Raw genomic sequence first — 27,734 nt, 5'->3', positions numbered from 1 at the left:
AGGCCGAACAGGCCTGTTCCCAGCACTGGGTGTAATATTGCTGATGGTGGGACGGCCTGTTGCCTTGCCCTAAGATGTGGCCCGGGCAGGGCCACCGGAGGTTTTGATCGTGGTCCACTGAATGAATAGGCCTAGTGATGGGGAAAATCGCTAAAAAAACTCTAAAATCTGTTGTAGTTTTGCTAATTGAATTTTAAAATTTTTCACTCTTTTCAAATTGATTGTGAGAGATTCATTTTTTTATACTTTCTTCACATTTACCACACAATAATAGATGAAATAGTGCGCTTGTGACGACGTCCGACAATGCCACCGAGCATCGGAGGGTGGTGTGACCCCATAAGGAGTTTCCGACAATTCTTTAATCACCAAAAAAAAGAAAAAAAGAAGATGAAATAGTGCAGCATAGGCATAACGTGAGTTGTCCAGTGGAGTCTCAAGCTATCGAGTAAATTCATTTTTAACTAAATATACTAAGGAATCAGAATATATAGCTTTGGGTTAAACATTTTTTACTAAATATACTAAGGAATCAAAATATATAGCTTTGGGTTAAATTAAAAATCCTAAATCTCATGATTGAATTTTTGTTATAAAAAAAAATGCTAAAGATAGCACCCCAAATTTAAATTCCAAGGTGGAGCATCGGGGGAAAGCCCAGAGGCGCCTGAAGGTGGCGTGAAACTTCAGCGCACGCGGCAAGATGCCCCAAGCGAACCCACGCTGTCCGTACTCGTTCATCCGCTTTTCGGGTTTTCGCGGAGGAAAACGGTCGATGGCCAAACGTATATATATCGCCAAAGCCAACGCGGAATCAACCTTATTTCGTTGTCGTCGTCGTCGTCGTCTCAATCTCTCTCTCTCTTTTTCCCACATCTCGTCAATGGAGAATCCTCCTCCTCTGCCTCAAGCGCCACCACCGTTCGGGTTCAGAGATCGGAGGCCCGACGCCCTCGGCAACCTCCGCGTCCTTCCCGACGAGGTCGTCTGCTCGATCCTCGAGAACCTCTCCCCTCGCGATGCGGCTCGCCTCTCTTGCGTCAGCAGGTTAACGAGTCTCCCTCCCTCCTCTCTCTCTCTCTCTCTCTCTCTCTCTCTCTCTCTGTGGTCGGTTCCTCTCGATCGGCGGCGTTTGAACGCGTATCACGTCGGGCACTGCACGTTTAGGCTGCGAGTTGAATTTGCGGTTCGTGATTTGAGGGCCGAACTAGCGGAAGGCTCGATCGATTTTGTGTGCCGATTGATGTTGGCGATATAGACTGTCGCTGCTTAGTATTTTGTGATTTTGGTGACTCGTGAAAATGTGACAAGTCACGGAATTGAAGCATTAGATTGTCGTAGCATTTCTATTCTGAACTCCATTCGCTTGGTTGTTTGTGCGTCCTGTTCCGGCACACCGCGCATAATATAAGCTTGTCTCGTTTGAAATTTTTCTTATGGCCTTGATTTGTCATTGAAATAAACTGCTGCCATGGGTAGGACTCTTAAGTCCAGCAGTTTCGTTTGCAGCCGCAGATTTTATGTGCTTTCTGATCTGGTTGGCTTTGTGATACTGTAGTGCGATGTACATCCTGTGCAATGAGGAACCGCTGTGGATGAGTCTTTGTTTGAACTTGAAGAGATCAGATAAGCTTCTTCAGTACAGAGGATCCTGGAAGGAAACCACGCTCTCTCTGTATGTCTCGGGACTCATTTTGCAACTACTTGTGTAGTTTTTCTTTCTTTGGTGGTTTATGATCAGTTGACATTTATGTAGTTTTCGTCAACTTATTATACCTTTTTTTTTTGGCTTACAATTGGTGTGTGCTGCTTTTCTTCCTCACTGTTTCTCTATGCAGATTGAACCTTCCAACCAAGTACATTGAAACTTGCAGGAAAAGATTGCATTTTGATGGTACTTAGCTCTGTACTATATTCTTTTTTGCGTCATCACTTAATCCTTCGGAGTTGTCTTAAAACTGTGTGTTACTACTGTATACAGGATTCAATTCATTGTTCTTGTATCGAAGATTGTATAGGTGCCACACCACATTGAACGGGTTTTCTGTGGATAGCGGAAACGTGGAAAGAAAGAATGACATTTCTCTAGAAGAATTTCGCCATGAGTATGATGGAAAAAAGCCGGTAAAGTTTTAAATAATTGGTGATATAATGAACATCGTCTCACAAATTTTTTTCTACAGATTTTAGAAATTTAAAAGAGAGAAAGACAGGCACATCTTTAGTTGTTGTTGTTATCAGAACAGTTATCTTGTCATGAATGATGTGGGACAGCAGTACTGATTAATAGACAATACTAGATATATGATAGTAACAACAATATGGTTTTGCTCAATGACATCATAAATTATCTTCTTTTGCCTTATTATCGTCATTGGTCTGAATCACTTTTGTGCAATTAATTAGATCTGTTTTTTCTACTTGGAGACAAACTAACATGCCTACTACCAAGTGAGTTATGTGCAACTTCCAGATTTATTATTTTTGTTTCCCGGAAGCAGTGTAGGATTTGGATATGTTAGATTTGAAACAGAAACTAAACTCTTTAATAGGCTTTTTTCAAGATTGAAGATTCCTTCTGAATGCTCCATTAAGAAATGAACATATAGAGACATTTAGATACGATGGGCTCACTTGACTATGCTAAACTCTAAGTTACTATTTTTAGGAGAAATTGTTTGCTTTCATAGGTTTCTGAACCAAGAAACCAAAGCTGATGAGCAGATAACACCGATGCAAGCAAAAAAACACGATAAACTGATAAACCAAAGGAAGTGTTTTCATGGTTTGGTTCTTCTTCTTTTCTCTTTTTTCAAATGCCCTTAACCATTCACCCTTCCTCCCCCTTCATTCTTTTTCTAGTGCCTGCACATGTGCTTTTGTATTTCCAAATGCATATTTTGTACTTTCTGGATGTATGAACTAGAACACCATGCCAAAGTGGATTGGAATCGACTTCCTCTCTCACCAAACAAGCCGAGGCAATCTGTTCGTCTAATGAATGTTGTGCTTGGTTTCTCTTCTCTAGAAAGAGATCCACTGTATATTTGAGTGAGGAGATTTTCTAATAATATAAGACAATCCTGCTTGTGTTAGAAATTGTGAAAATATAGGTCTTATTTTTTTGGGAAATGGGCAGAATCTCTTGTTTATTATGCTTACGAGGAAAAAAAATACTTCTACATCTTCTATCAGGTTCTGCTCGCTGGACTTGCTGATACATGGCCAGCAAAAAGTCCGTGGACCATTGACCAGCTTTTATGCAAATATGGAGACACACCATTCAGAATATCTCAGCGAAGTTCAAGGAAGATCCTGATGAAACTTAAGGATTATGCTTCATACATGAAATTCCAGCATGATGAGGATCCCCTATATATATTTGATGATAAGGTGCCTCTCCTCCTCCTCCTCCTCCTCCATGCCCTTTTTTCTGGCAAAGTATGTGGTCTTTTCTCTTTCCCTCCCACTTTTTATCTGTGAAAGTAAATTTGCTGTAAATTCCTCAGTTTGGAGAAGCTGCTCCTGGCTTATTGAAGGATTATTGTGTGCCTCACCTCTTTCAAGAAGACTTTTTTGATGTTTTGGATTCCGAGCAGCGGCCTCCCTATCGATGGCTCATTATTGGTCCAGAGAGGTCTGGTGCCTCATGGCATGTTGATCCGGCTCTTACCAGTGCCTGGAACACTCTTCTTTGCGGTAAAAAAAGGTACATTGTGCTTGCTCTTTTTGCTACAATCCTGTTGGTAGAAATTATATGTGGAGAATTTACATTCCTACAAGTATCTTTAAACATATGCTATAACAGCACCTCCATCAGTCTTTTAAATAATACATAAATTGTTCCTTAAGTTATATGTGAAGCAGGAAATATTTCTGGTACTTTTATTTGATGGCATCTTCATCACTAACATTTAGTGAAAAGCAGTACCTACTAACATTATCCAGGAGTGTGAGGGCACTTATATTGTCATGCTCCAAAAGCACAGTGCACACATCTAAAGATAATCGCATGATATGATTTTGTTGAGTTTTTAGCATATTTTATTTAATTAGGCAGTCATATAACCTGGGAGTAACTGAGTTTCGCCTTTGACTGGGATCGAGCAAAAGGAATGAGTGTCACTCATATAGTTTTGGCAGTTATTTTGAAACTTCCATCAATCATGTTGACGACATCTGCTCCTTTGTTAATTTATGTGCTGAACAAAGATATTCTTTAATTTTGAGCCTTCCACAATTAGATTATTCCTGTTTTGCACTTCAAATTAACTGGAACAGATACTGAAGAATTAAGTTCTCTGTTTCTGTCTTATTATGGAGCTTAAATCAGAAAGTCGCTGCTCAATGTTAATGGCCAAAAGGAAAAACCTGATTGAAACGTTAGTGTAGCTATGATTTTTGAGTAATGTTTATATGTTCAATATGACGTACTTTGTTGGTATTTGCTGCAAAGTGAAACAATAGTCTCCACTAGGAAATTTATGAAATCAATGTTGAAGCAGGTGGGCATTATATCCTCCTGGAAAAGTGCCTTTGGGTGTTACAGTACATGTGAATGAAGATGATGGTGATGTCAATGTTCAGAATCCATCATCATTGCAGGTAATTAGTACTGAACCTGATAGTTTAATCTTCTTTATGTTCTTCTATAAGCACTTTGATGTGTTTTCTTTACTCAAATCATCTCTGTCTGTGTAGTGGTGGCTGGATTTTTATCCACTTCTTGCCAATGAAGATAAACCAATAGAATGTACTCAACTTCCTGGAGAGACAATATTTATTCCTAGTGGCTGGTGGCATTGCGTCCTGAATTTGGAGACAACAGTTGCAGTAACACAAAATTTTGTCAATTCAAAGAATTTTGAGTTTGTATGCTTGGATTTGGCTCCTGGTTATCGTCATAAAGGAGTGTCACGAGCTGGGTTGCTAGCTGTGGATGGAGGCATGTCTGGCGAAGTAGAAATGGCTGATCTTCATCAATTTGATACTTTAAGTGACTCGGATTCAACCAGAAAAGAGAAGAGGTTAAGAACCCAACATGGAGACCAGTTGACCAATGGCGGATCTGCAAATAGTGCATCTAAAAGTTATGATATGTGGAAGCAAGAGTTCTCCTATGATATAGATTTCTTGGCTATGTTTTTGGATAAAGAAAGAGACCACTACACGTCTCCTTGGAGTTCAGGGAACTGCATAGGACAACGGGAAATGAGAGAGTGGTTATTCAAGCTTTGGGTTGGCAAACCGGAGATGAGAGATCTATTATGGAAGGTTAGTCTTTTGAGATTAAACTCATCTATCTTTGACAGTTTCAGAGACTAGGGTCTTCTTTCTTTCTTCTTTCTTTCATGGGAGACCCTCTCAGGTAGGTATACCTCAGCCTTAAAATACACCACTAACCTCTTGAACCAGGCGGGAGTGGGAGCCAAAAGCCAAGCCCTGGTAGATGGCCCAAATGAAGAATTATTTGCGCTGGGTAGCGTGGGAAATTAAATATGTGCATGCACTTGATCCTTAACCACTTGGCCAGTGTTATATATAGGAAAATTCGACAAAAAGTGAACTCTTGTTGTCATCATAACAGAAGAAGTAGAACAATCTTAAGAAATGCACATTAGTCACGAGATTCTTCAAGTTCTGACTTGCTAGTGTTTTTCTTTGTTTTCTCGTGCTCTGGATGCTGGCGGTGTCATCATGTTGTGTTGCCTGTTCTTTCTTTGTCTCTTGTGTTCTAATTCATTTTTTAACATCATTTTAGGGGGCATGTCTTGCACTGAATACAGAGAAGTGGTTGAAATGCTTAGCAGAAATTTGTTCTTTTTACAAATTGCCTCATCCAATGGACAGTGAGAGGCTTCCTGTTGGCACAGGTAGCAATCCGGTACGTCTCATTCTACAGGAAGTGTTATTTCTTTACGATCTCTGTTGTCTTGTGTTTATGTATATTCTTGTGATTGTCAAGCATGATCGATTTGGGAGGAGTCTTTAGAACTCGGTTATCCATTGATGAAAACAACAAGTACTACGGTTATAATCCAACCTTTAACCACTGAGGCAGGATTGGTGGATGAGTTCTCTTAAATGACAGCACTCTTTATTTTGCTAATTTAATACATGTTGCTGGGGAACCACGAGATTTGGGGTAAAGTTGCTCTGAGTGGGAGTATAGTTAAGTCTGAGAAAGATACTGCCAAATTTCAACCGGGCCATGCATCTACAGCTAAATTAAAAAAGAAAATCTACAGGAACTCTAGTTAATTGCTTGTAGAAAGAATTGCTGGTAGCAGGGTCTTAGGCTGCTCGTTTGTTGAGGCAGTCTACTAGAACCTCGTTGAATTTGAATATATGGTTCCATGATTCCTTAAAAAAAAAAAAAAGCAGTTTAGAATTTTATTGCTGGAGAATCACTATCATTAAGCTGGCTGTTTGTTGACTATTCTTAAGGCCTGTATGTAGGGTTTATGGCTGGCATTGATCTTATATGCCTCCCTCAGCTTCATTTCCAATACTTTCTTCTTACCTAGATGATAGATATTTGAATCTTGACTGCACATTAAGATGAACTAAATATTGCATGCAATTATAATAGAAGTTTCAGGTAGGGAATAAGAAGTTCTCTTTAATTCTTTTCGGTCTATGAATTTCCTATCCACTTTTGCAGGTTTACCTCATTGGGGACCATGTAGTTAAGATATTTGTTGAAGATGGCCTGGAGAATGCAATGTATAGTTTAGGCACAGAGGTATAATTTTATTACTCAATTCCTGAAATCTATGTTTGCATATTTTATATTTTTATCTCTCGGATTTGCAGCTTGAATTCTATAAATTAGTGGATCAAGTCAGCTCTCCACTGAGAAATTGCATTCCAGATGTTTTGGGTAGTGGCCTTCTTTACGTTGAAGATGATGAATCACTTACAGTTCTGCCATGGGATGGTCAAAAAGTGCCTGATATCATTACAAAGTATAATCTGATCCCACCGAAGTGCTCAGAGGATGGCTTTCCTTTTGGTGTTTGGAACAAGAAAAGATATGAATATACAAAAGCTGGAATGTCCATAAACGAATCAATCTGCTCAGCTAGCTGCTCCAGAATATGGCCATTCATCATAACTAAAAGATGCAAAGGGAAGATATATGCTCAGCTGTAAGTGGTCTTGTCTATGAAGTGCAAAGCAGACTTAAAGTTCATGTTTTCTAGCACAGATGTATGTTATGTATTGACGGAGATTCCTGTACATTTGAAATGCAGAAGAGATGCACTATCAATTCAGGACACACTAAATCTAGCTGCCTTTCTTGGAGAACAGTTGCGTAATCTACATATGTTGCCCTGTCCTTCATTTGTTTCTCAAAGTTTCTCAGATATTGGACAAACAGTGGAATCAGAGCTTACAAATCATCAGGTGGAGACTCATCTGTTTAGTTCAAAAGTTACTGCAGAATGGAACATCTTCCTTGGGACTTTAAGCAGGAAAAAGATTACTTTAGCAAGCCGGTTAACTACATGGTAAGTCCAACTGATACAAAGGACTTGATGGAAATTCATTTGCTGCAGCAAGTAAAGCATTACTAAAATGTGCAAACTCATCCGATTTGCAATATAAAAAGTTTTCTTCTTCATCTATAAGGGAAATGTTATCCCTTTGATTCTGCAAGACCGTTGTGTGTTCTTCGAAAAATGATGACAAATGAATGTTATTTTCCATGGACTAAATGTTAAGACAGTATCCTGTGTGATATAAGACACCTCAATCTTGAGGGTGTCATTTAACATGTGCTGAGGGTGCAAATTTCTTCTGCTAAGATAACTAGAAATTAGATTACCTCTCAGACTGCTAATCTGATTGACAGCTTTTATTTATTGCTGCTTGATTATTATTTTGATGGCAATTTCAGTGTGCCCTTTCTTTTTTTTGGGAAATGAAAGAGAAGTATTATTGTCATGTGATAGAGAAAATTGATGAGTATTAGTGGAATTCCAGTGTTACATTGAGTTTAATGTGAGACCTGTAACACTTCTATTGTCTCGCAGGGGAGATCCAATTCCTAGCACACTGATAGAGAAAGTTAATGAGTACATCCCAGATGACCTAACAAAGTTGTTTTCCTCATATAAGGTGACTCATAGACCATCTTCTTATGCAGCTTATGGAATAATACTTGGTTTCTTTCAGTAGTTACTATAATTAGACAGGGTTCATGGACCTACTGGCAGTTTTTGTGGACCTGTTTTTGTGGTCATTTGTTTTTGCAACATGAAGTCCCATGGAACTTATGTGATGTACCCCAAAAATAAACTTTCTAGGGAATCAGCATCTATCTACTACAATGCGTGAATTTGAATTTGGACTAGACATTAGATGAGAAAAAGGGTTCATGGACCTACTGGCAGTTTTCTTCTTTTCTGAAATAGTGCAGCTGATTGCTCACATTTAACGTGAAAGGCATAGATATTTCATAAGCAAGTTGGGTTGTTGCTGCATTACATTGCGGGTGTGAGTCGATTTTTTTATGACCACTTCACATCCTTTGTTTTTGAATGTGCTCTGAATATCTTTTTCAGGATTACCACAAGGAAGGTTGTCGACCTTCCTGGATACACTCTGACATTATGGATGACAATATTCACATGGAACCCTGTTCTACTGATAGTTATAATAATCGAATTTCGCCTAGAGTTGGCTCTATGGATAATGGATATGATGGTGGTGAGCTGGGACAGTCATGGCGGCCAAGTCACATTCTTGATTTTAGTGATCTCTCCATAGGTTAGTGCCTTTTCATGTCTGCATTAATGCTTTTGCTTGACTGTAAATTAGCCAGTTAGTCTTCAAATTCACAGAGCTAAGGACCATCTCTCCATAGGTTAGTGCCTTTTCATGTTTGCATTTATGCTTTTGCTTGACTGTAAATTAGCCAGTTTGAGCCTGTTTGTTAACGTTTCGGTTTCTTTGTTTTTCTATTCTTTTGTTCCCCAAAACAAAAAAAGAACAGAAATTCATTTGGTAACGTTAACTAATTTTTTTGTTCCTTGGAATAGAAAAGTAGCCGAGGAATAGATTTTGAACAAAAACAAGAAGTAGAAAAAAAAAATAGATTCTTGTTCTCGAGAACAATCTCTCAAAATAAGTCTATTTTTTCTTTTCTTTTTTTCTTTTCTTCTTCCTTGCCACTCACAGCCGCCCGCACCATCCGCCCTAGCCATCGAAGAAAAGAAAAAAAGGAAAATAATTCTTAAAAAATATAAAAAAAATCAAAAGAAATACTACATTGTAAAAAAAAATTATTGTACCTAATTTATTCCTATTCTTTTTCTATTTCGAGGATAGAAATTATGTGTAGTTACCAAACATGTTCTTTTACTCAGAAATAGTTCCAGGGAATAAAAATAGAAAAAGATTATTTCTTAAAAGAAATTGTTCCTCGAAATAGAAGCATTACCAAACGGACCCTTAGTCTTCAAATTCACAGAGCTAAGGTCCATAGTACAGCCATGCGATGTTGATGCAAACTCATGAATGTGCATAGCAGGCTTAAAAAAATTGAATGTACTTGTACGGCCATGTCTATGAACTATGAGAACTGATTCCTGAGGCTTAGTCATGCAAATGAGGATGACCGAAAACATAAATACCTTTGAATCTGTGTGATGGAGAAGAGGAGTCTAGCAAGTCTCAGGACATTCTTGCTAGTACTGAATGACTTTTTATCTCTTTGCAGGGGACCCCCTTTATGATCTGATTCCTATACATCTGGATGTCTTTCGAGGCGATTCCTATCTCTTAAAACAGCTTTTGCAGAATTACAAGATTCCCTTGCCAGGAGGTCAACTACAGCATCAATCTTTGGGAGATGTCAAATACCAGCGGCTGTCCTACCGTGCCATGTGAGTCATAGTTTTCCTTCTTTGTTTGTTTACGTGGTTTTATAATCTCAGTTCAACTAATTTTTATGAAAAATGCACATCTGCATGCACACCATGTTTGAGGAACATTTGATAAAGCATCTTTGTGCAAGGTTGCACCTTATTTGGACTTTGGCATGAATGAGAGCCGACGGATAAAACTGATGCTCATTGTTGGAGAAAATATAGCAGTATAAAATACTCATGGTGAGTAGGTAATTGTTTGGTATTTAAATGAGGTAGGTGGGGATTTTTGTGTTAAGAGTGTCTTTAAGAGCTTCTGCGTAAGTTTGAAGTGACTAATAATGCATTGAAAGCCTACTGCTTCTCTTTCCCTCTATTGTACTCCTAATGCCATATCCTGGCTTTAGAGCCACCATAAGAGAGGAAATCAAAGCGCTAATTCTGCTTTCCTTTTGCCACTCCCCACACAGAATAGGTTAAAGAACTAGTGCACTGTCCATATGAGTTTCATTTTCAGTCATGTGTCACCTCCGACCTAGGGTTTTCAGTCAACCCTAACTACATTGATTGGTTCCATAATGAGTCTTATCTTCATCAGACTTTGTCAAGTTGGGTACATCAGACTTTGTCGAGTTGGGTACTTCATCCTCGGTTGTCACTTCATTTCCATTTCTCTTATCAACTGCATTAACACTCATCAATCCCCGCTAGTATATTTAGAATGTGTAAAATTGGGTGTCTGATGTGTAGGTTCTTTGGGAAGAATTTAGTCTTTGCAAACAAGGTTTGTTGTAATGTGCCTCTTGGGGGATAATTCTTGTATTGCTTCAATAGCAAGGGTCCAATAGAAGCGACTATCTTGCAGATAATTTTCCTCTTGCACTGTAGCTTTTAGTCACTGCTCTGTGCTGACAGCAAGCTTTCTTTATCAGCATGTGCTTATCATGGGATGAAGATAGTAAAAGTATGTTTGTGTGGTATGAACTGACGCTCACAGCTCCCCTAATTACCTTAGTCCTTGGAGATGAAATCTGTAGGAAATCTGATAAGTGGAATCATATGATGCAAGTGCTGAGATACTGACAAGCTAATTTCACTAGATTAAACAGCTGTGGACATCTTATTTTCCCTCTCTTTTCAAAGCCTAACCACATCCTGCCCTTTCGAGTGTTAAAATGTAAGAATGCATTGATTGCGCTGTATCCGGGCTCTTAAGAGTCTGGTGCCTATCAACGCGTTAGCTGACCCCAGAGTTTGGTGCCTATCATCTCTTGGCGATGCAATATCCATAGCTATTTTCCCTGTTTGACTTTTTTTACACTCTGCGCTTATTTCTAATGGTCTTTTGACCTAAATTCCACGTATGTCATCATATATCAAATGATGCATGTGCAGGTGCTATTGCATCTTGTATGAGGAGAACGTTCTGGCAGCCATTTTCAGCATCTGGAAGGACCTCAGACGTGCAGAATCTTGGGAAGAAGTTGAACAGACAGTATGGGGAGAATTGAACAACTACAAGGGCTTTCCTTGATCTTATCTGCCATCACACCACATCAGCCAGAATTTCCAGTTTCAGACCAAGACGATTCCGTCAAAACTGATCATTGATTTATTTGTAAAGATTCACAGCTCCATAAGGCATCATAACATGATTGTCATGATAGTCCATGAGTACTATACGATTTTCATTTTCCTGCCAATTGTACGATACGATTGACAAGGGATGATTTTGTTTGTGGGCCGGGAATACTTTTGTTTCGTACTAATACGTTTATGCATTTCCATTTCTATATAAACTCTTTTCTCCTGGATCAGTTTGTGTCCATTTCCCATCTCATTATCAATTACCATTTCTATATCAACAAACGCAATGTGAAAAAATATTAGGTGCAATCATGATGCCACATCGTCCATGCAGTTGTCTATTCAATGGATGACATGTGTTTAGGGCATCATAACATGATTGTCCATGAGCCGTATTATACGATTTTCATTTTCCTACCAATTGTACCATACAATTGACAAGGGATGATTTTGTTTGTGGGCCGGGAATACTTTTGTTTCGTACTAATACGTTTATGCATTTATAAACTCCTTTCTACTGGATCAGTTTGTGTCCATTTCCCATCTCATTATCAATAACCATTTCTGTATTAACAAACGCTATGTGAAAAAATATTAGGTGCAACTGTGATGCCACATCATCCATGCAGTAGTCCATTCAGTGGACGACACGTGCTGCTGTGGGTCGGCTCTATCAGCAAGTCTCTCTCCCCACCCTGAAAACTCTACTTTGCTCTCTCCCCTCCCGTTCACGCCTGCGATGATGCCTGCCTCTCTTTCCCCTCTACTCTCGTTTGACAAACCACGTCGCCACTTCATCGCTTTCTCCCCTCCTCTCTCGATATTCTTTTCTGCAGAATCTCCAATTCTTTGCCCAAAGAAACCTTAAATCCTTTTGCTCTTCAACTCGAAGATATCTGGCCCCTCGATTGATTTCCCCAGAAATTTCCCTCCTTTACCTTCAATGTCTGAAACCCACCTCCTAGATTATTCTTCTCCTACTCCAAAATGTTCCAATTCCAATCTCCTGCTCCTTTCCTCTTCCCTTCGTTTGCTGGCGCAATGTTGAATCTTTGATGCCCCTGCTAGGGCTTTTTCGCATGCCGGTTCATGAGTTTTTTCTTCTCTTTGAGGGCGAAGTCGTGAAGGGCGTAGGTGCAGAGCAAAACCACCCTCCCCGCCGCTGGACTGGACGATGGTTGTTTTGCCCATGGCCATTTTAGGTGGCCGTCGAGAGGAGCGAGAAACTCGAGTCCGTGGAACTCGAGTGTGATTTCTTGGAGTTGCAGAGAGAAGGAAAGAAGAGACCGGACCAACAGAGAGGGAGAGATATTCCAACTTTTTAACAGTTAATGGACCAGTGCATGGATAACGTTGCATCACTATTGCAACTTTTATTTTCTCACGTTATATAAAAGACAAGTTTTGGCCGGTGGAGAGAAGTTTTTTTTGGCACCCCCGGCTTTCTCACAGATCCCTGTGAGCAAAATCCCAACTCACAAATGTCGGTACGGATTTAAGAAACAGCAAGAGGTGTCTCCATGATTCGAAGATGAAAAATAATCATCCGTCTAATATAAAATGTAGATCAGTAAATAGGGAGAAACTCATGGCATTCTTACCAGACAAGGTACCATAACGATGAAGAAACTTCAAAGTATCTAAGAGTCGTAAATCCAGATGACCTCCCGACCATCAAAATTGAACTTCAAACATCAAAAATCTTAAAAAGTAAACTGCAGTCATAATCAAAACTCCAGACATAAACAATAGGAGGGTCTAAGCAGCAACTGATGGCTTAGAGGCAGCAGAAAGCCGGGACCTTTTCTTGGCCAAACTCTCACTGCGACGTTCTCTCTGCTCCTTCAATCTGGTGGCAAGGAGCTTCTGGTAATCAGCAGCTTCAGACTTGGCCTTGGCAATCCTCTTCTTCTTATCAGCAATCCTCGCACGCTTCCTTTGCAGAGTCAATGGAGTGACCAGCCTCTGAATCTTGGGAGCCTTGCTCACCTTCTTGCCTGAGATTGCGCAGCCAAAAAACCCAGGTTCAACATAGAAGGTAAGTTTGAAAAGAACAGTGACTAGTTGCCAATGATTATTTTACTCCCTTTTAGGTAAGGGGAAACATGATTTCATGGGAACATACCGGCTTTGGTTGTGAATGTTCTGCGGTAAGTGTTGACATACTTCCGGACATCATCTTCCTTGGAAAGGTTGAAGAGCTTGCGGATCTTCGAAGCCCTTTTAGGACCTCTCATCCTTGGTTTCTCGGTATCGGTGAGACCAGGGAGCTCACTCTCTCCCTTCTTCACAATAACCAAATTCAGAACAGAAAGGTCAGGGCTGACAATGCATCCACGCACAGACTTCCTCCTCCTCTCTCCATTCCTCCTTCCGTATCCACGGAAGCAAGGGGTCCCTGATCAGATGATAAATAGGCCTCATTTTACAATTCAAGAAGGCAAATAAAAATTTATGCCATCAAATATGAAAAAATTGACATTGTAAAAGTGACTCTACAATGATGTTGCCAATATTAACACCTCACAGAGTGTCCTGTATTAAGCCTATCATAAGCGAAAAATATTTCATCCCCTCTTTTCAAGTTACAAATCACTCACCCCGGTGAAGCAAGAGGCGGACACGGCCAGGAGTCAGGACACCCTGCTTCATTGGGAAACCTTGCTTGTCACATCCTCCCATGATCTTGAAAACATATCCCTTGAACTCCTGTTACAAAAAATACAAAGTCTCAATTGGGAAATATGGCAAACATTGTCGATGACAGAAGCTAAAACTCATAGACCATAAAATACCTCTCCAAGTGCATCTCCACTGACTTCCTGTGAAAGCCTCTTGTCAAAGAATGCTCGCCTACAGGATGTGGACACCATCAGTCAACAGCAAAGAATATTTGCCATAGCATAATCCACATGCAAACACAATATGTATTTCGGTGTCCACGGACTGCACAAACATCGGCACCAACTACAGAGTCTAGGCAGGTGGCATTTCAACTCCAATTAAGCCAACAACTCTTTATTAGCACATACATTGATAAGAAATTTTTTTTATCAAGCAGGAAGCAAGCGAAAAATCTACCTGAGCTTTAGCATTCAGTGCTCCCAAAAAACATTGGAGCCTTTCCCTATCTAAAGACAAAACCTGCTTTGAGAAAAAGGCAAACTGGACAGATCCCAATCTCCCATAGGCCACTGATAATCACCGCGGGGAAAACCATGAGACAGCCCAAAAAAAAACTCCAATGCACCCAACAAAACACACAACATCAACAGAGCAGCCTATCTTAACAACCAAAACAACGAGCATAAACAGTAGCTCAGGAACAAAAAAACCCACAATCGAACACGACATCACACACGCCCATCTACTGCCAAAACCATCGAAGCGAATTCAACGAAGCGAAGAGTCTCCACCTCATTCTGAGCACCCACACAGACGCCGGCCGCGAAACATCAAACGAGCTCAAGAACGAACAAACCCACGTTTGGACGACCATACTAAATCCAATCAGCGCAAAAAAAGAGCAAAGAGAGAGAAGGAGAACTTACAGTTTCTGGTCATCGTCGATCTCGAGCTTCTTCTGGCAGCCAGTGGTGGGGTTGGCGATGTTGAACTGCAAAAGAACACAAGCATGAGAAACCGCAAACCCATTGCGTATAAGCTCGCGAGTATTCTGCAATCGGAGCGTGGCCGGAGAGAAGAGATCGAACCTTCATTTTTGGCTCCGGGAGGTGGAAGCGACGGCGCAGAGGCGGCTCCGAGGGTTTGCCCTTGCGCTGGAGCTCGAAAATCTGCCTTCTGCGATTAGGGTTTTGCGAATGCTCGTGGCGTCATATTTATAAGGCGATGTGGGCTCGGCCGACCAAATGTATCTGTTTGGGCCGCGCGGCCCGAATTGATCCGACCCAATTAAAGATGGACAAATTTTTATTTTTTTTTTTTGGTGAAAAAGATGGATAATTTGGGTTATTCTGTCGAAGAACTTGTACTATTTCTTTCGAACAGCAAAAAAAAAAAAAAAAAAAAATCCTTGGGTTCGCTTATTTTCTGGAAAATTAAAATTTTCAAAAGATTTTTCTTGAAAATAGTTGTTCATACCACTTATAAAACTTAGTTGACGGAAAGTATCTATGTTAAGATATTTCTCATTCATTTATTTATGAAGGCAATATAATTGATTATCTAAAACAATATTTTTCAAATTGTTGATTTTTCACAATATAAATGCACATATATTTATTATTCGCTTCCATAATTATTTCATCCAGTTAAATCCTTGAAACTAAACAAGTATTATACACCCTTACTTTGCAGCAATTTGGTTATTTTTGTCACGATTGATGAAATGACCACTTTAAAGCTCTGTAATAGGAAAAGGCAAAAAAAAAAAAAAAAAGAAAATGAAGGTAAGTTTCTATAAAACTAATCTCCTTGCATCTACTTCTTTTAGAAATGCAATTTCTTTTTGATGGTCATATCTCTAGCAATGGAAAACAAGATGAGTTTCTATAAAACTAATCACTTTGCATCTACCGCTTTTAGAAATATAATTTATATTTGTTCGTGGTATCTCTAGCTCTCTTCTCCCTCGCTCATAATCCTAACGCCTTTATTTAAAATAGTGTTGTGCAACTCTTTTGCAATATCGCCGTGTTCCTTTCCTCCCTATAAATTCGTTTGTCGGTTTTCTTATTTTTCACGCCATACCATAGGCCCCTTGGCTGCCACCGCAAAAGGCACCCACCATGGATGCTCCTCCTCCTCCCTACCTTCTCTCTCTCTCTCTCTCTCTCTCTCTTTCTACATCCCTCTGCCATATCGCGTCCACTGAATCCCGTCCTTGTTTCCATCCGGGATTGCCCATGTCCTTCTGACCCCAAAAGTAGAGGTGACAGAAAACCATGGCGACCTCGTCAAGTCCTCTGTTGGCCGGCTATGGTCTCAGATCAAGGATCGCCCATGGTATATTGACCTCGACTCCATGGTCCAGACGGCCGCGCCAGTCCTCGTCGAGGCCTGCTGGTTTGTGCGTGGGTGGGCAGCTGAGCGTGCACGCCCGCGAGAGAGAGAGAGAGAGGAGAACTTGGGCAATTTTGGAGGTCACGGTACGAAGTCTTCCATGGAAAAAGTGAAAACTTAAATCTTCTTTTTCTTCCCTCTAAAGCAAAAGCGAACCGGCGTTTAATCCCACGTCCGGCCCATCTAATCATATTCAACCCATCGTTATTTTAGGACATGATAAGGAGCCTTGCAATATTTGAGCGTATAATTCTCCCATGATTAGGAGCGAGTACTGTGTGGTTTGGACATTGGACCGTATCAAACTACATAGATACAGCTTCAAAAAGAGTGAACCAAACTAAACTTTACAATAGTTAGGAACCAATCCGAATCAATGCGGACCATTTCTTCTTCTTCTTCTTCCATAATTTGTAAATTCTTGAGCTTAAACTCCCTAACTACCTTAGAACGAGCATTAAATTGATGAAAGAACCAAAGTCTGCACTACAACAATTCATAATTTACTTCTATTTTTTTTTTAAATCACTACTTCATGGGTAAAAAAAATTAAAAATTAATAGGTTATATAATATGTTTCAGGATTCCATATAGTTTCAAAGAGTTCAAACCAAACCAACTGTATTTTCAAAAAAGTGCTCTTGAATGGAATCGAACCATAAAAAACCGTTTAGTTTGGTTTGCTTCAATTTAAAAGTTTGAACCATTCTTTACTCACTTCTAATGCGCTGATAGAAAAATATATGTATAATTTTGAGAGATATGAAGAATCAAATAAATACCTTAAATATTTCTAATATGTGTGATGGAGCTTCACCTATTTAAAATAGCCCAAAAATAGTACACCCCCAGGGTTGGGCTGCTTGTCAAGTGTTCGACTGGATTTAAAGAGCAGGAATTGAATTTAACATGTTCTAATTTCCACCATTTGCATATAAATTGGGTCGCAGGATAGATCAAGTGCTTGAATTTAATCAATTCACGCGACTAGTAAGATCTTTTATAAGTTTTAGGTAGCTTAATCTGAGTTTTTAACCTCAAATTATAGAAAAAGTACAGTACTTTTTTTTGGGGACCGACTGGACATTGAGTCGAAGTGGTAAAATTTTGTGCCCTTGATGGTCGTGATTGAAAATCAGGTAAGGACAAAAGCCCAAAAAAAAAAAGAAAAAAGTAGCAGCTGAAGAACCAAAGCAAAGTGAACTCGACAGCCTGCAGGGATCTCGCACCCGCAGTATATATAACTTCTCGTTCCCTATGTATTTACATGTCCACACGGAAAGGCACACCATATTTGCATTAGGATGGTGATGTACATGTGCTGATCCAGTCAACAAAGATCGTCCTCCACCGTGACGACCGGAGGTCCAAGGTACGGCGCTCCGGCAACTTCTAAATCTTCTGGCAAGTCCCTTTCCTCGAGCACCACATAACCTGCTGATTCGAAACATTCACGAGCCTTGTCAATCGCTTGCCGCCTTTGATCGCAAGGTAAATGTCGTCGCATTAGAGACTGTAGAGAGGCGTGGAGAGTGATCGATTACCTGGAAGAGAAGGGATGGGGAACTCGAGGAAGTAAGTGGAAGGCCTTCCGAGCTCTTCAGAGTAAGGAGGGGACAACACGTCCAGGATCGCGCAAGGCGTCAAGGCGGTGAAGCAATGGATGTTGCCGCCGCTTCTTGGGAAGAGAACCGACGTCTCGCACGGCGACCTCATCACTCCGTCCTTCACCGTCCCCGCTAATCCAACTGCACTCACCAACACAGTAAAAACATTCAATTTGTTTCATTTCTTTTATCGATCGGTATATAGGAGTAACCGTGATGCTAAATAACCTTCTAATATGTTCTCGAAAACTAGCATGGCATGTTCAATTCCATTTTAGTATCTCTATCGTTAGTCTGATGGGTAGATCTACCTATAGCTTTTCATTATGCCGACTGCCACGATTAATGTAGCATCACACATCTAAATCTAATAATTATCAAGCATTGATACATAAGCGATGAGCCGTCGACATATGTTTTGCAAATCATGCATCATGACCTTAAGAAAATAAATTCAACCTATGTGCTTTTGTGAATTCAGTGGAAAGGATTGTCAATGGTTTCGATGGTCAAGCTAGCTGTTTATCCAATCTCAAGCTAGCAATGACTGGATTAACGAGTTTTGCCTAGGACTTCTTTTGTTCCTTCGGTCAACCCCTTTTGCACAGCAAAAGGATCCACACCATCAATCCACCATCCGTCATCATGCCTCAAAATTCAACCAGCCAGTCGTTCGTCAAGTCAACCCCTGCGGGGACACCAAGACATGCTTCTTGGCGAAGCATCTCCAGAATTTCTAACGCAAATCTAAAGCAGTGCACACAGAAATGGAGAGGATCCGTACTCGTTCTCGCATTTGATTCATCTACTTTAACCCAGTCGTAGGCCTTCACATACATCGATCCGTAGAGCAGTTTGCTCAGGACCGTCATCCCCGGGTGGTCGTGCAGCGGGAACGTCGCTCCGGCGGGGAAGCAAAACACGCCGATCTGCGGACAGATAGAACAGACACCCGATCAGATGCGTGTCGCATTCATGTTCTTGTTCTTATGAACAAATCTAGAACCAATGTCAATCTCGTCGCGCGTAATTACACGTGCATAAAAGCACTGGGACTTACGGAGAAATCATCGCACTCATGCACGTGTATGTACGTTATCTTCGACACCTCCAGCGAGCTCATCTGTTCTTTTGGCCAATCGGGGCTCGACGGGGGAGATCCTGGGCCGAACTTGTCGATCCCGACGTCCACTGCTTCCATTGATGCTGCGGCACAGAGAGAGAGAGAGAAAAACACCGATCCTCGTAAGAACAACCCTAGAAAACGGAGAAGAAGAAGGACAGAACAACCTAGAAAGAACAAAACAAGACAATACCCATGAGAGTTTTGAGCCAGTGGATCTGTTGAAAGGTGGGAAGCCGTTCTTTATGAGAAGAAAACACCTCGTTACAGGCATCGTAGAGCATCTGAACTTTGGTCCTGGTTCTATCCTCCATCGCCATTTCCTGTCTGGAATTATTATTGTGCTGTCATCACTACCATTTTCGGGCGGTGGCTTGCGACCTTTAATAGACGGATAGACTTCCAGGAGCGGTAAGGCACAAAACCCACGTCGCAAAGTGGGCGAAACCTGGGGCTCTCGCCTTGACTCTTTCTTTTAGCCCTTACGGTGGGCTCGCTCCTCGCTTGGCCCTACGTTTGAAGAAGTTTTACAGATGATGGGCTAAAAAAGCCGGGGCCGTAAAGAGTTGGAGTGCGTGAATCATGGAGTGAAATGTTTATATTCCCTCGTCGAACGTGGGTTTTTGTGAATATGGTGAGGTCAGGATTGGGAAAAATGGAGGGTGATTGGCTTGATTTGGCCGGTGGGTTGCTTAATACGTGGCCTAAAAGAGGTATTTTTGACCGGAAAGGGGAAGGGATCCGCCCCACCGCTGCCGGTAATTTGCAACCTGTTTTTGGAATTTTGGGTGGAGATGCTTCAAACAGCAGGCCACGCGCACCCACTAGATGGCAACGCTGGTTCGTGAGTCGTAATGTTACTATTTAGTCTCGTTAAAATGGGAGGGATTTTGACGTTCCCACCCCAATGATGGAACTGGCTAGTTTTCTATGGTCGGTTACGTGTTATCTGTCTAACAATAGACCATCATCTTCCTTTTTTCTTTACATTTATTATGTAGTTGGAGAAATGGGAAAATAGTTCAAAAAGTCAAAGACTTGTTGTACGATCACCGTTTTCGTCTAAACTTTTTAAAATTACTAAATTAGCCCCTAATCTCTTGAAAAATGATCAATATAGTCCTTCTATTTTAGCCAAAAATCAGTGAGTGAATGTCGACCATCCTATGTGTCATGATCACTACGTTAGCAGTTTTTAGACAAAAAGTGACCACATTGGCAAATTATCAAAATGTTAAAGAATAAATTGACAAAATTAAAAACTATAAGATCGAATTGGTGCCCAACAATAGGTTTTTTTATAATTTTTTGGACAATTATAACTAAGAGATTGCCATGCCTCCCATCTAGCCTGATGAGGCAAGGTCTTTTGCCAATGCGAAATATTTTTATTTGAGTTTCAATTTTAGCTAAGTTTTCCTTAATTTGTAGCCTAATCTATTCAGAAACGCAATGGCTTTAATTGACATTACTGTAAAGATAGTCAACTAAAATGGAACTTATACAAGATTGTCGTCAATAAATGCAAAAGAAGTAAGTTGTTGCATCTGTACTTTTGTATGTCTGAATCTTAGATCTTATCGATCATCTTGCAAGTCAAGTACACAAGGACGAGCCGGCTTCATACATCAAGGAAATAATCTAGTTTAGTCGTAAAAGTTTGGATATCCCGTGTAGTGAAAAACAAGACGTTGAACTGAATAAGTATTTACGGACTCCATAAAATAGTAAATACCAAATGCGTGAGGCAGTGATTTCATTGGCGGATAATAAAAGAGACGGTGTGTCCCGTGGGCATAATAACAAGGACGTTCCTCACGTTTGAGCACGAAACAAACGGCCGTTTCCTGTTTCTCATGGGCATAGGTAGTCTGTAAGTTGTAGCATGTTGCCGGAAATTCCTTTCCCATTGGTTATTTTTTCGCAACGAATTGATGTGTCTGCAGAATCATATGGCAACGGCATGGGATCATCGGACCATGATTGCTCTTTTTGGGGCGGCGGGTGAATATAATTAACTTATGGAGATTACATGGTATTCCATGGTCTTCCAAGCGATCGAGTCTTCAAGCCCATGCGGCCATGCCCCCGGATTAAAAAGACAACGTCGGAGAATTTTAGGACTTTTTTTTTGGCTGTTGCCTGACTATAATAAACTCATAGACATCAGACACGTGCATGTATGATATCAGGATTTCGTATGCCTTGGACAAAAGTGGGCGTCGAGACAACAGAATAGTTGCGGTCAATACACGGTACTGATGCCATGATGAGCAAAGGAAACGTGCTCTTGGACAAAAGTGGGTGTATATGTGTAAATCCGGAGCGGTTTGTGTTGCTCCCTTCTAGCTTCGGCCGAGCACTGTCGTACCGGTTCCCTTCCCAGGCGAGTCTACCAAAAAAACAAAACTTTGAGCCCAGGTCGGCCTAGGCAGCGGCCCAGGGCTGGCTTGACATGGGCTTGTGCTGTGTCGAAGGCCACCGGCACAGCCTGCTGGCCATCTTGAACCCTGCCCGTTCTACCTTCCAAAAGCTACTTCGTCGAAACCCTTCCTTACATGGGGAGAGAGAGAAGGGGGATCACGAACACTCACTAACCGAATTTCGAAAAGAGAAATGATCACGCAACAAACTTTAATCTATCGTGGAAATTATAATTTATTCCGAACCATAAAAATTAATAAACAAGAAATTATAAATATCGTGAGATCCACTCTTTCAAGAACTAGTGGTTCACTTATTCTTATAAAAATTGTCATGCTAATAAAGCCCGAAAAGAAACTTCGACCAGAAAAGAAAGAAAAAGAAAGAATTTCGAAAACTTTCTTTGTCCGATGATTACTCATTGGCCGATCGAGAGCCCGATCCACAATCCGGCCCACGACCGTCCAGCGGGGGCCGGCAACGGAGCTCGTCACCAAAAAGTACAGGCTGTCAATTCCGTTCCCCGCATAACCCATCTCTCCCTCACTCTCTCTCTAAACCGACGGCTCAGATCGGTCCTCTGAATCTCGACGAAACCGCAATCATCGCCCCCACCACTCCTCCCAAAATTAACCCCCCTCCTCCCACCCTCAACGATAAAAACCTCTCTCTCTCTCTCCGCCAAACGCTCTCGAAGAAATCACCAGGAAAAAAAAAAAAAAAAAAAAAAAAGAAAAAAAAAGATCAGGAAATCGAAAAAACCGAAAGAGGAAGAAGAGAACCCCCCAAATCCCCCCTCCCCCAGTTCCAGATCTAGAAGCCCCGGCGAGCAGCGAGCGAGCAGCAATGGCGACGGCACCATCGGCGCGCGAGGAGAACGTGTACATGGCGAAGCTGGCGGAGCAGGCGGAGCGCTACGAGGAGATGGTGGAGTTCATGGAGAAGGTCGCCGCCGCCGCCGCCGCCGCCGACGCCGAGGAGCTCACCGTCGAGGAGCGCAACCTCCTCTCCGTCGCCTACAAGAACGTCATCGGCGCCCGCCGCGCCTCCTGGCGCATCATCTCCTCCATCGAGCAGAAGGAGGAGAGCCGCGGCAACGAGGACCACGTCGCCGCCATCCGCGACTACCGCTCCAAGATCGAGTCCGAGCTCTCCGGCATCTGCGCCGGCATCCTCAAGCTCCTCGACTCCCGCCTCATCCCCGCCGCCGCCTCCGGCGACTCCAAGGTCTTCTACCTCAAGATGAAGGGCGACTACCACCGGTACCTCGCCGAGTTCAAGACCGGCGCCGAGCGCAAGGAGGCCGCCGAGAGCACCCTCACCGCCTACAAGGCCGCTCAGGTTTGTCCCTCCGCCCCTCCGTTGTGTACTTTCGGGTCGAAATACGTTCGCTCGCCGGAGTTGTTGTGACCGTAGGATGTGGATCCAGCAGTTCTTACTAATTAGATCTCGTGCGTACATCTTGATTGATCGGATTCTGCGTGATTCCTAGATATCGCATTGAATTCGTAGGACATGGATCTGGCAGCTCCTCGATCCTTAGATCTCGTATGTGTACTGGACTGATCAGATTTTGCACACGAGTCGCGTTTGCGAAAGAGGAGCTAATGATATTTCCATTTCCATGGGATGGCCTCTCTCGCTTTACTTATTCTGGATATTATGCGTAGATATAGTAGTTAATTCTCTAACATGCACAAATCTATGCGCTCTTATGATGATTGTTATGCTGAATCATAAGGCGAGTTAGGTTTAATGTCAGTATTAATTTCCTTTGTGGCCCTTGTGCTTTTGCATGAAGAAGAAAGATTGATTGTGCATACAATTTGTTATCATTTGCAGGACATTGCCAACACGGAGCTTGCTCCGACTCACCCAATCCGGCTCGGACTAGCCCTCAACTTTTCTGTTTTCTACTATGAGATTCTGAATTCTCCTGACCGTGCTTGCAGTTTGGCCAAGCAGGTAAGAGGGCTTTGATTAAATCGATGCTTGTCTTTATTAGCTTATAAGTAGGTAATGTTCCGTAGTCTTGGTTTTCAGAACACTCTGTTTTGGCCACGAAAGGAAAAATTGGTATCTTTTGAAAGCTTTTAAGATCATGAAAGAGTTTGAGTGCGAGTGAAATGGCACAATTTTATCAGTATCTCTTTGCTTGATGAAATTATGTATGCTTGGCCTGCTCGTGACTTGTTTGATTGGCCCTTGCTGGGACAGGCTTTTGATGAAGCAATTGCTGAGTTGGATACACTTGGAGAGGAGTCTTACAAAGACAGCACTTTGATTATGCAACTTCTTCGCGACAACCTCACCTTGTGGACTTCCGACATGCAGGTCCTGCCTTGTTCCTCTCTTTTGTACTAGTCTTCTATCTTCTCTTTTTCAATCCATGTTTGTCCTGTTCCCCTCAATATCATGCACTCTAGAAACGCTGATTTGTTACTCATTATGTTCTGCTCTTGCACAGGAAGACGGTGCAGACGAGATTAAAGAAGCACCGAAGGCTGATGAACAGCAGTGAGGTCTTGACCATTGCTCGCTGTCAAATTTCTCCATTCAATGTTTTTACTTGGAGAAGGTGCTTGTTGCTGATTTCTCTTTTATTCCGAAGTTGGAGGCATCATCGTCTCTTTTTATTTGTTTCTGACTTTAGTTTGTCTCATCAATCTCCTCATGTGCTATCAATTGTGCCTTATTTTTCTTGGAGGCATGGAGCTTCAACAGATCCCTTCTATTAGATTATTCATATGACTATGTGACTGATGATATCTTCTTTCTTTGTCAACAAGATATTTGATTCGATGTGCTATCAATCTTTAGTACTAGAAAATGTTTGGTGGAATCTTAATGTTCCCGAATGTTGCTCGACTTTTAGACATGTCTACTGACAATTTCCTCGATAAATTTAGCTTTAAGGATCTGGTGGTTGACGTGTGCTAGCTCAGTGGGTGGACCTTTCATACTTTATGTCCCAGTAGTACTTGGTTCGTGCATTTACATCATATGAAAGTATGAATGCTTTTCCATACTTTGAAACTTTGCTTGACTAGTACTTGGTTACCGATCAAATTTCACATTATTACCCTACAATATATGAATATTTTAATTAAAAATGTTGGAGGATCATTATGGCCCTCCGCGGCAGTTGCAGTTCCGTTCCACTTTAGATTTTCTCATCATCCTTTTTGAAGTTATGGAGTGTCTTTAAACGTGGTGATCTTCTCTTTTGCGGCCATATTTCCTAAGGGCCTTGATTTAAGGTGAGAGTGACTCCTTGACTCACGATGCAACGAGTTGTCCGCTCTGACAGGACTACTATCTTGGACGGGTAGCATTTGTTCAAATTCGTTCTCTATAAGAGTCAAAAAAAAAAATTCGTTCTCTATAAAATCCACAGATTATGGTTGGAGTCAATTCACAGTTTTTGACCTTTGTCGCTCGTTAACCTTTACGTCAAGTAGATAGCTAAGGTTTATAAAAGTCTATATTGCTGTCCACCGGCAGCTGTGGATCGATCGATACTTTGCCTGAATATAGAAATGGCATATAGATGTAATTAATATAAACAGAGTGTAAGTGGATTACTGCTTCTTGAGTAATAGATTAGTAATTTAGATACGGACGTGATAACGTAAATAGTTTCTCATGTATACATGAAGGTGTGCGTGATCTGTGCAAGGGCATCCCTTGTACCTCCTGTCTACAAATTAGAATTGTCAAATAGGCTTAAATTACGCTTGGACTTTGGTGAGTTCTCTCAGTAATTTCTACCCACGTTGTTTCACCAACCAACTTGAAAATTCATTTTCGACCAAAAAAAACTTTAAAACTCATAACGCACAAACATATGGAAATGAATGGGAATGCAATCTCCCTCATTTTCTAAGGATGTTCTCATTTCCAAAACATGCAAAATGTTGTACTGAGACGTTGCAAATGATATCGACCCTACATCGGTCCAGTTAGTATGCAAGTAACTCGGGATCACTAATGCAAACACAAAGGTGTCCGGGCTATGGTACAAACCTTCTCGAGGATCGATATGCAACTAGAATATTCACTCGCGTGAAAATGCTTGGTCGGAGGTCTTCCTTCACCTGCAAAGCCGATAGGAGAGGCCAGTCTACTAAACACTAAAGTCGGTAGTCATATCAACTTTGATTGCTTGGAAAGGACCAAAGTAAGATTGTGTCTTTTGACTTCAGTCTTCATAAAGGACGACAAAGCAAAAATGTGCCCATTTGCCCAATGAAAAACGGTCCTTTAAACACATAAAGCGGTCTTGCTCAATAAAAAAAAACACATAAAGCGGCCACCCCACACCAGACAATAATTCATTTACTTTGGCAGCCGTGTTTTCCACAGGGCGAGAGGGAATCCGCATTATTGAGAAAGGCTCGCCTTTCAAAGGGCACTGACGGCAAATTGCGGTGGGGGGGAGGGGAAAATAAACCTTGCCGCAGTCCCCGTACTTCAAATCCGACAAAAGGGATGTGATTCCTATGTGCACCCTATATGTCTAGTCTTCCTGCTTTAAGGTGCAACAGACCATCTAAAGGAGGTAAGTGCTAAGGTGGGGGGGATAATCGCTTTCGGATTAACCAAGAAACCATGAAACACTTCTCGCTGCCCTTTGCATAAACCGTGTTGCAAACACGAGACGCGTTCCATAATTGAGTGCGCACGGGTGAAATAAATCATTTCCCATTCATCCAAGAAAAGAATCGTAAACAGAAAGCCCGAAAGCCTCCTGGAATCTGCATAATTGAGTGTTTTCACGACAATGACAGCCCCCCCAAGAGTTTCCGTAAAAAGTAAACCAACGATCGAATACTGTTTCATGTCTTTGATGTCCGTTTTACACGCAGTCTAGCATCAGCCAAATTCGAACAAAATCAACAATGGTAAATCGACTAACCTCCCTATCCTCCCGACAATGTACACCACTACCCCCCTCCTTGAAAACAGAGACTTTTGGCAATCTTCTTCTTCCCTGCGACGGCTTAACCTTAACCTCTAAACCTCGAACCGGGCCGTGACTAAAGTCCTCTGTCTCTAGGGCTGGGCACGGGCACCGTAGGAGACAGAGGGAGCTGCGGAAACCCGAGCTGCCCCGACGTCGGCGAGAACAGGAACCCCGGGGAGAGCAGAGGGTAGCCAGACCGTGGCGAGTTCAAGCACCCGAATGGCATCGGCGAATACGGCGGGAGCTGCAGCTGTGCCGCCGGTTCGGGTGGAGTAGGGATCGAACCCTCGCCGGGAGCCGCCGCCACCTGCTGCTGCTGCTGCTGCTGCTGCTGCGGCGGCGGAGGAGGAGCCAAATTGCTCCACCGGGGCGAGGCCAGGGGAGCCAGCGGGCCGAACCCGGTGAACTGGTCGGGTCTGGGATCCACGGCGGGCATCGAGCTCTGAAGGCGCCGCATGTAGGCGGATACGGGCGATTCCGCCGCCGCGTGTACGGACGGGAGCGGCGGCAGTGGCGAAAGGGGCGCTGCCGGTCTTCCCATCGGGTTGAAGCCGGAGCTAATGACGTGGTTGGGGTTCATAGTCGCGTTCAAGGAGTTCATGGGGTGCAGCATGTTCGGATTCAGCATGGACGATTGCTGCTGCTGCTGCTGCTGTTGCTGCGAAACGAGGCCGTTGGGGCGGTTGATGAGCTGCACCAGGGGCGGAGGCCGGATCCGGTGCAGCCGAGAGCTCGGCGGCTTCGAAGCTTGAACCGGCAGTTGCTGCTGCTGCTGCTGCGGCGGCTGCGGCGGCTGCGGCGGCGGCGGGGTGGGGGCTCTTTCGTGGGCGGACGAGCCGGTGAGCTTCTGGACGACGTCGCGGAAGTCGTTCTTGTTGATGTTGTACACGGGCGGCTGCTGCGGCGGCTGGGGCGGAGGCGGCGCCTGAAGCTGCTGGGCCGGCTGGTTCTGGTTGACCGCGGCTGGACTCTGGGTCAGGGACTGATCGGGCTGATTCGGAAGCGAGTCCAGAGGGTGCTTCTTGAGCGGGGGCTTGGAGATCTTGTGAGACATCTTGTTGAGGTGCTTGAGGTAGTGCTCGGCGCTAGGGGCGGCGGATTCCGCGGAGGAATGATGGCTATTCTCCATT

General features: G+C 42.4%; 5 protein-coding genes across 5 annotated transcripts in view; 2 read left to right on the top strand and 3 right to left on the bottom strand.

The window, feature by feature from the left end:
* Positions 1-694: 694 nt before the first annotated feature.
* Positions 695-11,692, top strand: LOC104447980 (F-box protein At1g78280). The gene is made up of 16 exons (XM_010061737.3): positions 695-1,047; positions 1,559-1,675; positions 1,839-1,894; positions 1,982-2,124; positions 3,196-3,393; positions 3,510-3,709; positions 4,506-4,605; positions 4,702-5,274; positions 5,762-5,884; positions 6,665-6,745; positions 6,817-7,151; positions 7,257-7,514; positions 8,040-8,124; positions 8,571-8,775; positions 9,728-9,893; positions 11,271-11,692. The coding sequence occupies exons 1-16, from the start codon at positions 704-706 to the stop codon at positions 11,407-11,409; spliced, it is 3,123 nt and encodes a 1,040-aa protein (XP_010060039.2). The 5' UTR covers positions 695-703; the 3' UTR covers positions 11,410-11,692.
* A 1,302-nt stretch (positions 11,693-12,994) lies between these two features.
* Positions 12,995-15,284, bottom strand: LOC104447981 (40S ribosomal protein S6-2). The gene is made up of 6 exons (XM_010061738.3): positions 15,176-15,284; positions 15,014-15,078; positions 14,258-14,315; positions 14,063-14,171; positions 13,588-13,860; positions 12,995-13,459 (listed from the first exon to the last, which is right to left on the bottom strand). Exons 1-6 carry the CDS (start codon positions 15,179-15,181, stop codon positions 13,221-13,223), a joined length of 750 nt encoding a protein of 249 aa, XP_010060040.1. The 5' UTR covers positions 15,182-15,284; the 3' UTR covers positions 12,995-13,220.
* Positions 15,285-17,676: 2,392 nt separating this feature from the next.
* Positions 17,677-19,621, bottom strand: LOC104447983 (plant cysteine oxidase 1). Its single transcript, XM_010061739.3, has 5 exons — positions 19,408-19,621; positions 19,152-19,297; positions 18,876-19,020; positions 18,029-18,232; positions 17,677-17,918 (listed from the first exon to the last, which is right to left on the bottom strand). The coding sequence occupies exons 1-5, from the start codon at positions 19,532-19,534 to the stop codon at positions 17,815-17,817; spliced, it is 726 nt and encodes a 241-aa protein (XP_010060041.2). The 5' UTR covers positions 19,535-19,621; the 3' UTR covers positions 17,677-17,814.
* Positions 19,622-22,319: 2,698 nt separating this feature from the next.
* Positions 22,320-24,491, top strand: LOC104447984 (14-3-3-like protein). Its single transcript, XM_010061740.3, has 4 exons — positions 22,320-22,979; positions 23,481-23,603; positions 23,856-23,972; positions 24,106-24,491. Exons 1-4 carry the CDS (start codon positions 22,485-22,487, stop codon positions 24,157-24,159), a joined length of 789 nt encoding a protein of 262 aa, XP_010060042.2. The 5' UTR covers positions 22,320-22,484; the 3' UTR covers positions 24,160-24,491.
* Positions 24,492-26,326: 1,835 nt separating this feature from the next.
* The window catches only part of LOC104447985 (VQ motif-containing protein 9), a 2,030-nt gene continuing 622 nt past the window's right edge, over positions 26,327-27,734 (bottom strand). Inside the window, exon 1 of the mRNA XM_010061741.3 lies at positions 26,327-27,734. This exon is cut by the window's right edge and continues 622 nt beyond it. Coding sequence (XP_010060043.2) covers positions 26,678-27,733 — 1,056 coding nt within the window. The 5' untranslated portion in view covers position 27,734 and the 3' untranslated portion in view covers positions 26,327-26,677.

This window comes from Eucalyptus grandis, chromosome 6 (genome assembly GCF_016545825.1).
Source record: "Eucalyptus grandis isolate ANBG69807.140 chromosome 6, ASM1654582v1, whole genome shotgun sequence".
NCBI lineage: Eukaryota > Viridiplantae > Streptophyta > Magnoliopsida > Myrtales > Myrtaceae > Eucalyptus > Eucalyptus grandis.
This window is presented reverse-complemented; position numbering and strand designations above follow the sequence as displayed.